At 50.2% G+C, this 15,208-nt stretch overlaps 1 protein-coding gene across 1 annotated transcript in view; it reads right to left on the reverse strand.

The window, feature by feature from the left end:
* The window catches only part of CACNA1B (calcium voltage-gated channel subunit alpha1 B), a 193,285-nt gene that overhangs the window by 12,781 nt on the left and 165,296 nt on the right, over window positions 1-15,208 (reverse strand). Inside the window, 3 exon segments of the mRNA XM_038548580.1 lie at window positions 134-242; window positions 3,171-3,267; window positions 9,045-9,172. Coding sequence (XP_038404508.1) covers window positions 134-242; window positions 3,171-3,267; window positions 9,045-9,172 — 334 coding nt within the window.

Consider the following 15,208-nt stretch of genomic DNA (forward strand, 5'->3'; position numbering starts at 1 on the left):
CCATGGGCAGCTATCCTTGGTCCCCTCCACGCAAGCCTCCACATCCTCCTCCCTGCACACCCACCTGGGGTGGCTCTGGAGTGAGACTGCCCAGCCCTGGCTTGGTGCCCTCCCCAGATGCTGCCTTGCTCACCTGGAGCCAGCTTGATCTCCAGTGCGGTCCGAATGAGGGCCATCAGCGTGGACGTGAAGTGGACAGTCATATCCTCATTGGAGATGGGCATGTTCATACGAACCAGGCGCTAGGGACAAGGGGAGCAGGTTAGGGCCAGGCCCACCAGGGTCCCTCCACCACAGGACTACAAGGTGCTTGAGTCCCTTAGAGGCTGGGCTTGGCCTCCTAGGGGCAGCTTCTGCAGGTGCCCAGGCCCAAGCAAGGTTGGGTGGCTGGGAGTTTTGCCAGCATTCACACTCACCCTTGGGCCCCCACCCTCATTGGAGCTGAGGATTCTCCTAGCTGCAGAAAAATAGAAGACCAGGTGAAGATTGTCACATAGCACCAAGCCAGAAGCCTGGATCCCTCTGAAAGAACAGGGGTAGAAGGACCCCTACCCAAGGCAGGAATAAGGGATGTGTGGCCTGGGCTGAAGAGGAAGGGGTCTGGGCTGTAAAGAGGAACCTGGGGTCCCCTGGGATAGCCTATAGACAGGAGGGAAGACCCCTGTCCCCACAGCTCTGCCATCTCCACCTGCAGCCTGGAGTACTGGACAAGAGGCGGGCAGGATAGCCAGGAGCACAGCTCTGAGTTCTGGCTCCAGTGAGGCACCCCCCACCCCAGGAAGGCTTGTGTCTCACACCTCCCAGCCAGAGGGCCAGCAAGAGACATCTGATGCCACTCCCCAAAGGCATCCAGCACCTTACAGTCAGAAGGACCTGGGACAGATGGGACTGCACAGGGCCAGCATGAAGTCTGGGAGGGGAGGCTCAGGGCCACCATGTAGGAGTAAAAGTACTCCGGACCAGACTGGGGCCAGTGCCCTGCTGCTGTGCCTCCTGTTTCCCCATCAGGTGAACAGCCTCTTTCCTCTTCTCATCTTTCAAGGACAGAACAGCTGGAGACAGATGTATCTATACCACAGACCTCTAGGTATAGCCAGCAGCTGCCTAGAGCCTGAGGCTCTGAGAACTTACGTGATGTCCGGGAATAAAAGTATCCCTGAAATACTTTGTCTGGAATATGTCTGGAATGTCCTCAGCATGGGAGATCACCTAGCTGGCAAGGTAGCCCTAGGGGCACCATGAGCCAACCCCACTATCTTCTCACAGCAGCGTCTTGTCCTCTACAAGACTGAGCTAGAGATGGGGGCACAAGGTCTCTCCCTGGGGTCTGCCTACCCTCTGCCAAGACTGCATCCTGTGACATAGCAGCATCTCTTTCCCTCTGGGGAGGACCCCCCAGCCCTGCCACCAGTATCTTGGCCCCAAATCCAACCCTCAGCCTAACAGAGACTGGGTGGCTAGAGACACGGGCCCAGACTCTGCCCCCCTGAATGCTGGCAAAGCCCCACTTGGCACATCCAATCATGGTCCCAGGACCTCACACATCACCTGTGTGACGCACACCAGGAAAATCGGCTTTCCAGAGCAGTGTCCCTGTAGACCAGCACCGATGGCAATAGTAGAGGAAGAGGGATTCCTCTCCAGGGAAGTCAGGGAGTCGGGCACCAGCGTCAAGGAGGAGCAAGCAGGTGATTTCCAAGAGAAGAGAGCTCTGTCCAGGGCACCTTCACCAGAGGCTCTCCTCGGCCTGCCCAGGCCCTAGAGGGGCTGGGATCTCAAGAAGCAGGGCAAGACCAGAGTAAACACGTGTCTCTGCCCTGGGCCTAGACCCTCCTGGTCACAGCACTCTGCACATCTCCTGGACCCTCCCTAGCTCCCCAGGCCCATCCATGCCTCCTCTGGTCTAGTCATGACCAGAACCGTGGAACTGGCTGGTACCGCTGGGGAGGGACCCTAAAGGCTAGCCCATCAGGGCCCTGCATGCCCAACCTGGCCTCAGGTATCAGTGGACAGAACTCTCCTTCTTGGGGACAAAGCTACAGCCTTGCATGCAGGCCTCCAGGCAGGCAGAACATACATGCCAGGCAGGGGAGGGCCGAGGAAGACATAAAAGGGATCTGCCAGTGGCTCAAAGGAGCCACTAGCTCCCATAGGCTGTGCTGAGGCAGGTGACAGAGGTAGGCCTAGATCGAGAGCAGAGAGACAGGCAGCATGGACAGAACCAGAGAGATGAAGGCTCTGGTGGGAAGCTCGCTCAGAGACAGGGCGGTGGTGGGGAAGCCCCAGACACATGCTGGTGGAGCTGCCAGACTGGGGCTGGCTGTTTTCTGGGAGCTCTAGGAGCTGCAGGAGGGCTCTGGGTATGGGGCAGTGGTGGTGGGGGGGCAGTGCTAGAGGGATGGAAGGTGGGGGTGTGGTGACTGAGGGTACATGGGCAGGTGGGAGCAGGCTTGGGGCTGGACCATGTGACCTGCTCACCCCCCGAGGAGGGAGGCCTGGAGATGCCCTCAGTTTACCTCCTCCTTGCAGCTCAGCTTCCTAGGCTCCTCAGCAACAGAGGGAGGGAGCTTGGGAGCACCTGGGCCCCTGAAGCTGTCCTTACCCGGCAGCAGCCCTCAGAAGCCCCAGGAATGACAGCAGGACGCCTCTCCCTGGCACCCTTTCCTTCTTCGTAACAGAGTGGCACTTACAAGGCCCTGGAGATGCTTCCTCCTCAGGCTGACAGCAGCCCAGGCCTGGGGAGGTTCTGCATGTGTGGGGCTGGGAGTGAGTTCCTCAGGGGTACCAGAGGCCCTGCAGGCCCCTATTACCCCAGGCTCAGACCCTGAGGGCTGGGTAAGTCCACCCTCTTCAGGCACTTATGGGACACAGAAGTCAAGTGCCATCCTGAGCCCAGAGCAGAAACAGCTGGTCTGTCCCCTCATTTCCAGGAAATGAAAGAAAAGAGAAAAGGCAGATGAAGGGATCTGGCTCCACCTTCCTGAGCCTCACAGGGGCTCTCAAAGGGGGCAGACCTGCAGGGACGAGGCACGGTATCTGCGTCCCTCTGTCTGAGGAAGTAGAGGACATGGTTGGAGCAGAGAAAAGGAGGAAACAGACAGCAGAGCGGCAGACAGACAGATGGACAAGCCCAGCACAGCCAGCCTCCGGGGTGCAGGGGTGGGGTCTACCTTGTATGCAACTCGAGCAGGGCATTTCTTCCCCAGCCCCAGGGGTGGGGACATGTGTTTCAGCATCTCAAACATGTCATTGTAACTGATGCGCCCACTGGAGACCCGGCCCAGAGAGGCAGAGGCAGGGTGGGGTCCACAGGAGGGGTGCGGCAGGAGGGGGTGGGGGGAGGAAGCAGACAAGAAAACAGATCCAGTTAACCAGCGTCAGATTAAATGCCAAACGTCAAATTACAAAAAAATGAGGGACTTTCTCTGCTTGACTCATCCCCTCCTTGCCCCTCCCAGCCTCACCTCCACACTCCAGCCCCACGCAGGGCAGCGGGCAGGGGTGACATCTGAGCTAATGAACATGGAGGGATGAGGAAGGGCTGCATCGGGGCGGCTTTGGGTTGTCAACTTCTGATTTTACACTTTTAGAAACCACAGATAATGCCAAATCAGAAAAGAGTTGTTTCACCATGCCGGGAGAGCTGGCAGACAGAATTACATGACCGATGAGGCCGGCCTGAGAACCACGGCAGAAACATCAGCTTGCCTTAATGCTCAATTTGCTTCCAAGTTAGCCTAGAGGCTAAAAAAGTGGAGAGAAAAAATCTAAAACAAGCCAGAAAACTAGAGCGGGAGCCACGCTGTTCTGCAAGGAGCCCCAAGGCTCTAGAGACAAACTTGACGGGTGAGTCCTGCTCCAAGCCCAGAGACGCCCGAGGCCGCCCAGGGCAGGGCTGCTGCTGGGAGTCAGGGCTGGGCAGGAAATGGGAGACTGCGGAGGGTGGGGGGGGGAGGGGGCACGGTGGGCAGCTGGGGTGGGATGTGGCTTAGAGCCACTCTTGCACCCTCCTGACAGCACCCCAGGGACAGGGCCGGGGCCAACCAACAGGACAAGGCTCCAGATCCAGGAAGGTGTCTAGGGGCCGATGACTGTGTCTTCCAGAGACGGACAGGCCACCAGGCCTGCAGCCTCACCTCCACCCCTGGGGACACCTGCCTATGGGACCTGCTTGGGGTCCCAGAGACGGTTGGGTTCAGGCCACCCAGGAGAGAAAAGGGACAACTTTTTCCTGGCAGGCACATCTGCCCCAGGCTGTGGCCCTCCTCCCAGGGTTTCCAGCCTCAGCTGCGTGGATCCATCCAGAGGTGAAGCAAGCGGGCCTGCCTTTGGGCCTCTGCTCCCTCTGTCCTCTCCTCCCACAGGGACCAGAAACCCTCGGGCTGTTGGGCTCTTCAGACTGGGAGGGGCAGCTGCTCCTGGTCTGCGCGTGCCCAAGCCCTCCTCCTCTGGGGCCCGCGGCCTCCAGCCTGTCTGACCGTTAGCCCACCCTTGAGAGCCTGGAGGCAAAGCCAGGTAAGACAGCTGCTTCCTTGGCACAGGCAGGGCCTGGCCCCCAACTCCCACCCAACAGCCGACCCCTACCCTCAAGGCCCAGCCAGAAAGCTTCGTGTGTACTGCCTCAGAAGGCTGCCTCTCCCCAGCCAGCTGGAGGGGTGGGGAGATTAGACGGGAGACCAAAGCGTCCAGGAGGTTGGAGTGCGGGGCAGGGCAGGACGGGAGGAAAGAGAGGTGAGGTGTCATCATTCCCAAACCAGGCAGGGAGTGTGTGCTGTGTTTGCGTTTCGGGCAGGGAAGAGTATGTCGGATGGAGGCTCTGAAGTTGCAAACCTTGTAGGCCAACCTACGAGGGCAGTTCTTCCCTAAGCCAACGGGTGGCGCAATACAACGCAACAAACTGTACATATCCTTATAATGAATCCGGCAACTGGAAAGGAAATGTCACAGGTTATGGCAACCAAGGCACGATGAGCCCGTCCCGCCCGCCCACCCAGCCTGCGACAGGAAGAGGAGCCAGGCGGCTGGACAGGCAGCTCCCTGCAGGGAATCCCGGGGCTTGGAAAGCCCCTGGCAGCATGGCAATCCCAAGATGATTTCCAGAGCCTGATGCAGGCAGGACACACGCCATAACAGAACAAGTGCCGGCCCCTGTCCCAGGCCCCCACTGTGCACGTACTGAAACTGTTGGTCTGTCTCTCCCGGGGCCTTGCTCACCCACCCTCTCTGGCAGCCCCTACTCTGGCTCCCTGAGTGCCTGAAACCCCATGCCTGACTGTCCCTACCTCCCAAATCTCTTGGAATCTGCTGGTCCAGCTAAGAACCCCCTTGTCCCAGGGTGGGCACCCTGGCCAACACTGATGTTTCTCTTTCCTGTACTGTACCCCTTGGTCTAATCAGCTCCAAATTACTTCTGGAAAAGAGGGAAGAAAGAGGAAACCCCACTTTGGCCTCACCCAAGGTGCCTGCTAACCTCATGGGACCCAAAGGGTCAGAAAGCATGGTGAAGCCCCAGCCCCAATAATCACTCAACCCAGTTCACAGCCTGCCCTTTGGGTTCATCTTCTCTCTTCCACCATCAAATCCCTCAGATGGCACCAGATGGAAAGTGGGGGCACAATACTGTCACTCCAATTCAAGAACAGTCCTCATTGTCCATAAAACAAAGTCAAAGATATTTCTTTATCCCAAATTTCAAGACCTCCTCAACCTGTCCCAGCTGCCCTTCCAGCTCCTTTGCACTCTCTTCTCCATCAGACACAATCAAACCCCTTTCCCTTCACCCCTGGCCCCATCCCCTTCTCTAGAGCTCAATCTGTCTTGCCCTCTTAAGTCTGGCTCAAATGCCACCTCCTCTGACTCACCAGACAGGTGGGGTCTGTCCCTCCTCCAATACCCCCAGCCTCATACTACAGCCCCTCTATTCTCCCACTGTCCTGCCGGACTCAGCATCCTCAGAGCACGTGCTCACTTCACCTACAGACCCCCGGTCCCCAGCACACGGCGCATGCTCAGGAATGTTGACTGGACAGATGGATGAACACAAAGATGAGTAGACAGGTTGCTCACAGGTGTGGTTGTGATTCTCTTTTCAAGTCTACATTTCACACAAAGTGAGGCAGCAACAACAGGGAGGATGGGAGAAGGCGGCACCAGAAAGCAACAACCCCACGCCTTCTTCATCTCCCCACAGCACATGTGTGCACACACATACCCATACTCACATGCATTCACACACGTGCGTGCACAAACACACATGCCCTGTGCATTTACATGTGCACACACAAGCACACACATACACACTAACATGTCCTGCACTCACATGTTTGCAGTCACAGGTGTGCATGCTCGTATGTGCACACACAAACCACCACGTACCTGTGCACACATGCACACATGTATTTCTGTTGCACACATGCAAACACACAAGCCGCATGTATACACAGACCTGTATGCATACACACAACACATCCGTATACAATATGCACACATGTATACACCTGTGCACACATTCACATAGCCACACAGGTACAAACATACACATATATACACACACATACACATATGGAAGCTTGGGAAATTCACAAAGTTTCGTTATTTTTTAAGTCTCTCCAAGAATGAGGAGACAGCAGAGTGGCCCCCTGGGATATAAAGATGAACATATCCTTACATCTGCCTGGAAGCAACCTTGCTCCTGCCTGGGATGTGGGTTAGACTCAGTCCCCTCAGCTGCCTCTGCTGGGCCTTCCCCTAGGCCCTGCCATCAGGAGGTGAGCTATGTTCTCAGCCCAGGCCACATGTGCGGGCAGCAAGTCTGAGCGTTAGCTGTGGGTCACATCCATGCTACTTCTGGACCATGGTCCTATGTGCTATTTCGCAGATGCCACCTCTGGGGTAAGGCTTATACTTGCTGTCTACTCCTTCCACAGCACTTTCTCTACCACACTCCCAGTGGCCTCTGCCTTCCAGAGAGGCCCCATTGTCTGAACTCTGGATTTGGGAAACAGTCTGAGCCCCCTGTGCACCATCACAAAAACACAGTCTGGCCCAAGTCCATTTGCTGTATGCCCTAATTCTGTTCCACCCGTTGCTGGGCTAAGAGAAGTCCTGGGTCTATGGTTCGTAAAGATTTGGGGACAAGTCTTCCCCCTTCACAGGCCTGCACTGACCTGCCTTTGTCTCTAAGTCCAAGTCAAATCCCAAACAGAATCTCTGTATCTCTGCAACACAACCTCTGGAAATAGTGTGTCTAGAACTAGCAGCATCTCTTGAGACCACAGTCCAAATGACACTCCTGGAACAAGCCTTGACCCTGCCCTTGGGTTGAGGGTTACTCAGAGTCTCTCCTGCCCTCTGACCTGACTAGGCCTTCCTGACCAAAGAACCCATGCCTACCCTTGAGCCTGTGGATGCCAGAATGAGCCTGGGCACTGCAGGGCCAATGTGCTGATGCATCAGCAAAATGACAAGACTCTCCAAGGCCACAAAAACGGTCACCTACACCATGAAACATAAATAACAGCCATGCTTGTTCTGCACTATGCAAAAACTGTAAAATTTTCACTACAATGGAAAACATTCAGAGACACTACAGGCATGGAAATGCCCAAGGGTTGCTGGGGTTGCCAGTGGTTTTTGGGGCTTGCCCCGCCAGGGAAGGGTCTTACACAGCACCTTCTGGACCCTCACATGATAGGGTAGTGGCCCTAGGAAGGCTGAGTGAGGAGGGTGAGGGATCCCAGCCAAGCTCCAGGTTTCAGGAGCTTGAGGGCCAGAGAGCTCTGGAGCAATCCCCATGCTGCTTCAGGTTAGGAGAAAACAGGTAGAAGCTCAGGCACTCTGTGGGCAGTGGGGTCCTCACCGTGAGGACACCGACCATCTTCTCCAGGTCTCTACCATGCAAGGGGTGGCCCAACACAGAACTGTGTGAGGGGGACACAGGCAGGCGGGGAAGCCTCAGAGAGAGGAGCTGGGAAGTGGCCACACCCCATCTCCACAGTCTTATTCCCCTGGAGCGTGGGAAGGGACAGATGCCCACCCGCTTACTGGGGCACTGTGCATTCACATTCAGGTCTGCTGATCGCTCGCCATGAGCGAGGCGGTGAGCAAGCCTGTGTCTTCCCCAGCAGCCAGGTCTCTCGGCCCCTCCATGTCCTGTGTTTGGCCTTGCAGAGAGCATTCCCTGAGTAACTACTCAAGTATCTGCTTGAGAGAGTGAATGAATGAATAAGCAAGTGAAGGAGCGCATGATGAAGGAACAGACAAATGGGCAGATGGCGAGTCCATGCTGCTTTGCTAGCCCCGAGGATAAGAGTATGTCCTGGGTGTGCAGGACTCTCCCACGGATCACAGAACCACCTTCTAACCCAAGCCAGTCCCCTCATGACACACTTGCTCTGTCTGGAAATGAACCACCTCTCACTTAATGCAACACAGTAAACCTTTCCCAACGTGACCAAAGGGTCTTCAACGTACTAGACCCTTCCTGGTAGCTCCTTTAATTTCAGTAAAAGTTCACCAAGCACCTGCTATTTACAGCCTGGGCTGGGGACACAGAGGTGCATGTTGGCTCCTGTTCCTGAGGGAGATGGCAGAGAGGGAGAGGCCTGAGCCCATCAGGGGAAAAAATGTTATTTCTGCCATGAAAGCTTCCAAGCTTCAGGAGGACAGTGAGGCCCCAAGGGAAGGCCCTCCTGCTGTGTCTACACCCTTTCCCTTGAGCCCTCCATGCCCCTCATGTGACAGACCTGTGAGGGGACAGTACACTCCTATTCAGCAAGAGCCCTGAGCCTCACAGACCCCCTGGAACCTTCTAAGTGCTGGACTGAGGGTCTCAGAGCATTTCTCAGCCCAGGGAGCTGTGTAAAAGCACTGTGGGCATGAGAAGGAGAGCGCTACCTCAAGGGGGACCCAGCACCACCCTATGTGGGCCCCATCAAAACCTGAGGGTGATGCCTCATGTGACACAGGTCTGAAGCCCCCCAGCCCTGTCGCAAGATCCGTGGCATGGACCACCCTGAGGACCACGGAGCACGGGGGCCACTCACCACGCAGCCGGGTCGTACTCAGCCCAGACCCGGATAAACTCGTCCAGGTGGTGAGGCCCTAGGATGGAAGAGTCCCGTGTAAGGTACTCAAAATTGTCCATGATCACGGCCACAAAGAGGTTCAACATCTGCAGGACAGGAAGGAAAAGGGGTGACATAGAGAGACCTCAGCCTGCCCTCTACCTAGCCCTCACCCACCAGCCAAAGTCTGTGTGCAAAACCATCATAGCAGCAGAGGCCACTGACTTAGAGCTTGTCCAGCCCTGCTCCCCCACAGCCTTTGGGCCTCCACGATGCCACCACCGTCACCACCCACCACAGTAGCCTCCTACCCCAGGGTTCTAGATCCCGCAAATAAACCTGAGCCCCTCCTGCTCCCTACTTCTGCTGCTCCAACCCTAATTCATGTCTACAACCCCTTCTGCCCCACCTCCCATGACCATCGGTTTCCCCTCTTAGCTAGCCAGCAAGGAAACCGTGACTTTGTAGTCAGCAGTTTGGACTCTAGTAGTTTAGACTCTGGACAAAAGCTCAGCTTCTCTCCTTCTTCTTCTTTTTTAAATTGACTTGAAATTCACATAACATATAATTAATCATTTTGAAGTGTATAACTCAGTGGCTTAAGTGTATTCACACATTACACAACCACCTCTCTAGTTTCAAGAATTCTTCATCACCCCAGAGAATGCCTTGTACCTTAAGTAATCACTCACTTATCCGCCCCCCCCCACATTCCATGGCAACAATCTCTGTTCTGCAACTATAGGCTTGTCTATTTGGGATATTTCATATAAAAAGAATCATACAATATAGAACCTTTTGTGCCTGGCTTCTTTCACTTAGCATGATTTTTTTGAGGCTCATCCATTCATTTGTAGCATGTGTTAGAACTTCATTGCTTTTTAAGGCTGAGTAACATTCCAAGGTAGGTATAGACCACCGTTTGTTTATCCATTCATCCATTGATGGACATTTGGGTTGTTTCCACCTTTTGGCCGAACTGTTTTCCACAGAAGTTGCTGCATTTCACATTCCCACTATGATGCGCAAAAGTTACTATTTCTCCATTTCCTTGCCAATGTTGGTTATTTCCCATTAAAAAAAGTTATTATTATAGCCAGCCCTAGTGAGTGTGAAGCAAGTGTGCAGTTTTGAGTTTTCTTAATGCCCAAAGATGTTGAATATCTTCATGTGCTTGTTGGCCATTTGTATATCTTCTCCAAAATTTCTATTCTGATTCTTTGCCCATTTTTTAGGGGGGGCTGTCTTTTGTAGTTCAGTTCTAAAAGTTCTTCATATGTTTTGGATATTATCCTCTTATAAAATATGTGATTAGTAAATATTTTCTCCCATTCCTTAGATTGCATTTTCACATTTTTATAATCCCCTTTGACACACAAAAATATTTGAGTGTCCAGTTTATTTTTTTCTTTTGTTGCTTGTGATTTTGGTGTCAAATCTAAGAATCCTTTGACAAATTTGAGATCATGAAGATCTGCCCCCTATGCTTTCTTCTAAGACTTTTGTAGTGTTAGCTCTTATACTTACATCTTTCATCAATTCTGGGTCATTTTTGTATATGGGGTGAGGTAGGGGTCCATCTTTATTTTTCTGCATATGGACATCCAGTTGTCTTTTCATCATTTCTTATTCTTTCCATATGGAACAGCCTTGTCATCCTTGTCAAAAATCAATTGTCCATAGATATTTGGATTTATTTCTGGAATCTCAATCCCACTCCATTGGTCTATCTTTATGCCAATATCATACTGCGCCCCCTCCCACCTCATCAGCTTTACTGAGAAATAAATAACTGATATAATTATAAGATATTTAAAGTGCATATTGTGGTATATATACATACATACACATCATGAAAGCATTCCTACTGTCTAGTTAATTAACACATCCATCACAAATTTTTCTTTGGTAGACTATTCAAGTTCTACTGTCTTAGAAAATTTCAATTAGGGCATCCCGGGTGGCTCAGCGGTTTAGCGCCGCCTTCAGCCCAGGGCCTGATCCTGGAGACCCAGGATCGAGTTCCACATCGGGCACCCTGCATGGAGCCTGCTTCTCCCTCTGCCTGTGTCTCTGCCTCTCTCTCTCATGAATAAATAAATAAAATATTTTTTTAAAAAAGAAAATTTCAATTATATAATCTAGTGTTATGAACTACAGTCCCCATGTTTTACTTCACATCCTCAGATTTTATTCATATTCTAGCTGAACGTGTGTACTTTTACCAACTTCTCCCTATTTCCCCAACTCTCTAGTTCCTGGCAATGACTCTTCTACTGTTTCTATGGTTTGACTTTTTAACAAAAAATTCCATATATAAGTTGTACCATGCAGTATTTGTCTTTCCCTGTCTGGCTTTCTTCAACTAGCATAATGCCCTCAAGATTCATCCATGTTGTCACAAATGCCAGACGGATTTCCCTTTATCCCATGGCTGAATAATTTTTCATTATTCCATTATTCCTTATCACTTCATCTGTTGATGAACACATAGGTTGTTGCCATATCTTGGCTATTGTGAGTAATGCTGTAATGAATATGGGCATGCATATCTCTCTTCAATACCCTATTTTCGTTTCCTTTGGATATATACCCAGAAGTGGGATTGCTGGATCATATCCTAGTTCCATTTTTTATTTTTTGAGGAACCTCTATACTGTTTTCCACAATGGCTGCACCAATTTACATTCTTACCAATAGTATGCAAGGATTCCCTTTTCTCCACACCTCTGACAACACTTGTTATCTCCTGTCTTTTTCATGATGGGCCATTCTAAAGGGGTGATAGGTCACTGTGGTTTTGATTTGCATTTCCCTGATGATAAGTGATGTTGACCACCATTTCATGTACCTGTTGGCTATCTATATGTCTTCTCTGGAAAAAGTGTCTAGTCAGCCACATTGTTTTGACTCATGGTAGCTATATAGTAAGTTTTGAAATAAGGAAATGTGAGTTTTCTCACTTGGTCTTTATTTTTTTTAATAAATTTATTTTTTATTGGTGTTCAATTTACCAACATACAGAATAACACCCAGTGCTCATCCCATCAAGTGCCCCCCTCAGTGCCCATCACCCATTCTCCCCCACCCCCCGCCCTCCTCCCCTTCCACCACCCCTAGTTCGTTTCCCAGAGTTAGGAGTCTTTATGTTCTGTCTCCCTTTCTGATATTTCCCACACACTTCTTCTCCCTTCCCTTATATTCCCTTTCACTATTATTTATATTCCCCAAATTCTCACTTGGTCTTTAATTTTCAAGATTTTTTGTTATCTGGGGCTCCTCTGCCATCCCATATGAATTTAAGGATCAGCTTTCCATTTCTGTAGAAAGACCACTGGAGCTCTGACAGGGATCACACCGAATCTGGAGCTCATTTTGTGGGGACATTACCACCTTACCAATATTAAGTCTTCTAATCCCTGGACATGCTTGTCTTTCCATTAGGTCTTCTTTAACCTATTTTGGCAATATTTTTGCAGTTTTCACTGTACAAGTTTTCACTTCCATGGGTATTTATTATTCCTAGGTGTTTTGTCCCTTTGGATGCTACCAGAAATGGAATTATTTCCTTAATTTCCTTTTCAGGTTGTTTATTGCTGGTACATAGAGACATAACTGATTTTTACATGTTGATTTTATATCCTGACACTTTGATTAATACATTTATTAGTTTTAGTACTCTGTGTGTGTGTGTGTGTGTGTGTGTTCTTCGGGATGTTCCATATATCTGCAAATAGAGATAGTTTTACTTCTTCCTTTCCAATTTGGATGCTTTTTATTTTTTTATCTTGCCTAATTGCTCTAACTAGGACTCCCAGCACAATGTTGAGTAGAAGTGATAAAAAAAAAAAAAAAGTGGGCACCCTTGTCTTGTTCCTGGTATTTGGGGAAAAGTTTTTAGTCTTTCACCACTGAGTATAATATTAACTGTAGTCTTTTCATAAATGCCCTTCATCATGTGATAGAAACTCCCTTCCATTCTGAGTCTGCTAAGTGTTTTTATCATGAAACTGTGTCAAATTTTGTCAAATACTTTTTCTTGGGATCCCTGGGTGGCGCAGCGGTTTGGCGCCTGCCTTTGGCCCAGGGCGCGATCCTGGAGACCCCAGATCGAATCCCACGTCAGGCTCCCGGTGCATGGAGCCTGCTTCTCCCTCTGCCTGTGTCTCTGCCTCTCTCTCTCTCTCTCTCTCTATGTGACTATCATAAATAAATAAAATTTAAAAAAAACAAAAAAAACAAAAAAAAACAAAACAAATACTTTTTCTTCATCTATTGAGATAATCATGTGCGGGTTTCCCCCTCATCACACTGGTTAATTTCTGTGTGTTGAAAATATAGCCTTGCACTTCTGGGATAAATCCCACTTGATCATGGTATATAATCCTTGGAATGTGTTGTCAGAATTAGTATCTTGTTTGGGATTCTGACTGTATATTTATCAGGGACATTGGCCTGTACTTTTCTATTTGGGGGCATCTTTCCTGCCTTTGCTATCAGGATAGTGGCAACATCAGAGGATGTGTTAGGAGATGTTTGAATAGGGGAACTTGGATGGCTCAGTCAGCTAAGTGTCTGAATCTTGATTTCAGCTCAGGTCATGATCTCAGAGTCATGAGATTGAGCCCCACATTGGGCTCCACAATCAGCAAGGAGTCTGCTTGAGATTTCTCTCTCTCCCTCTGCCCCCTCCTCTAAAAAAAGAATTTGAATAGGATTTATGTTAAATCTTTTTTAAAACCATTTTCCAAATTGTGGTAAAATATACATATCAAAAGCTTACCAATTTAATCATTTTTATGTGCACAGTTCAGCAGCATCAAGCACGTTGACACTGTTGTGCAACCATCCCCACCATCTATCTTTGAACTCTTCCACCTTCCTCAACTGAAATTCTGCCCCCATTAAACACTACCTCTCATCCCCTCCCCCAGTCTCTGGCACCCACCACCGTGATCTCTGTCTCTATGAACTTCACTGCTCTAGGAGCCTCATACAGTTATCTTTTCTTTTGTCACTGGTTTATTTCACTTAGCATAATGACTTCAATTTGTAGTATGTGTAAGAACTGCCTCTTTTTTTTAAATTTTTATTTATTTATGATAGTCACACAGAGAGAGAGAGAGAGGCAGAGACACAGGCAGAGGGAGAAGCAGGCTCCATGCACCGGGAGCCCGACGTGGGATTCGATCCAGGGTCTCCCAGATCGCGCCCTGGGCCAAAGGCAGGCACCAAACCGCTGCGCCACCCAGGGATCCCTCTTTTTTTTTCTTTTTTTTTTTAAGACTGAAGGATATTCCCTCATATGTTCATGTCACATTTTGTTTACCAATCATTTGTTGATGGGCACTTTGGTTGTTTTTACCTTCTGGCCATTGTGAATAATGTTGCTATGAACGTATGTGTACAAATATTTATTCAAGGCCCTGCCTTCAATTCTGTACATGCCCAGAAATGGAGTTGCTGGATCATATTGTAATTCTATTTTTAATTTACTGAGGAAGTGGGATACTGTCTTCCACAGCTGCTGCACCACTTCACATTCCTACTGGCAGCGCACAGGGCTTGTTTCTCTACTACCTCAGCAAACTGCAGGTACTGCTTGCTCTCTCTTTTTCTCTCACTCATACCTGTGTTTAATCATCAATAATGTTGGCTCTGCCTTTAAAATGCAGCTTAACTCCCTTCATCCTTACCCTTCTCTAGGCACTGTCACCTCTAATCATCTCCCCAACCACTCTTAAGCTTCTCCTGACCAGAAGCCAGAGCAACGTTTTAGAATGTCAACCAGATTGTGTCATGCCCCTGCTCAAAGTTTCCCAAAGGTTTCTGCTGACTTGGAATAATCCACAGTCTTAGGACGTAGTCCACTGACCTCTCCAACCACCAGTTTCCTGAGGCTCATCCACCCCAGGCATGCCAGCTGGAGTGCTGCTTCTTTGAAACTCATCACCATACTAGAGGCTAAAGACTAAAGGACGGTTGTCCCGTGGAAACTTAAAACCCTTTCCAAGAAGGAAAGGCAAGGCCCACAGGAGCTCATTATGGAGTGAGTCCTTTTAGAGGTCATCATTTCTGGGGGAATGGGACCACAACACTGAATCAACTTGCAATGTGACATGAATCAGTAACAGGGATCAGAG

Source organism: Canis lupus, chromosome 9, assembly GCF_011100685.1.
Source record: "Canis lupus familiaris isolate Mischka breed German Shepherd chromosome 9, alternate assembly UU_Cfam_GSD_1.0, whole genome shotgun sequence".
Lineage (NCBI taxonomy): Eukaryota > Metazoa > Chordata > Mammalia > Carnivora > Canidae > Canis > Canis lupus.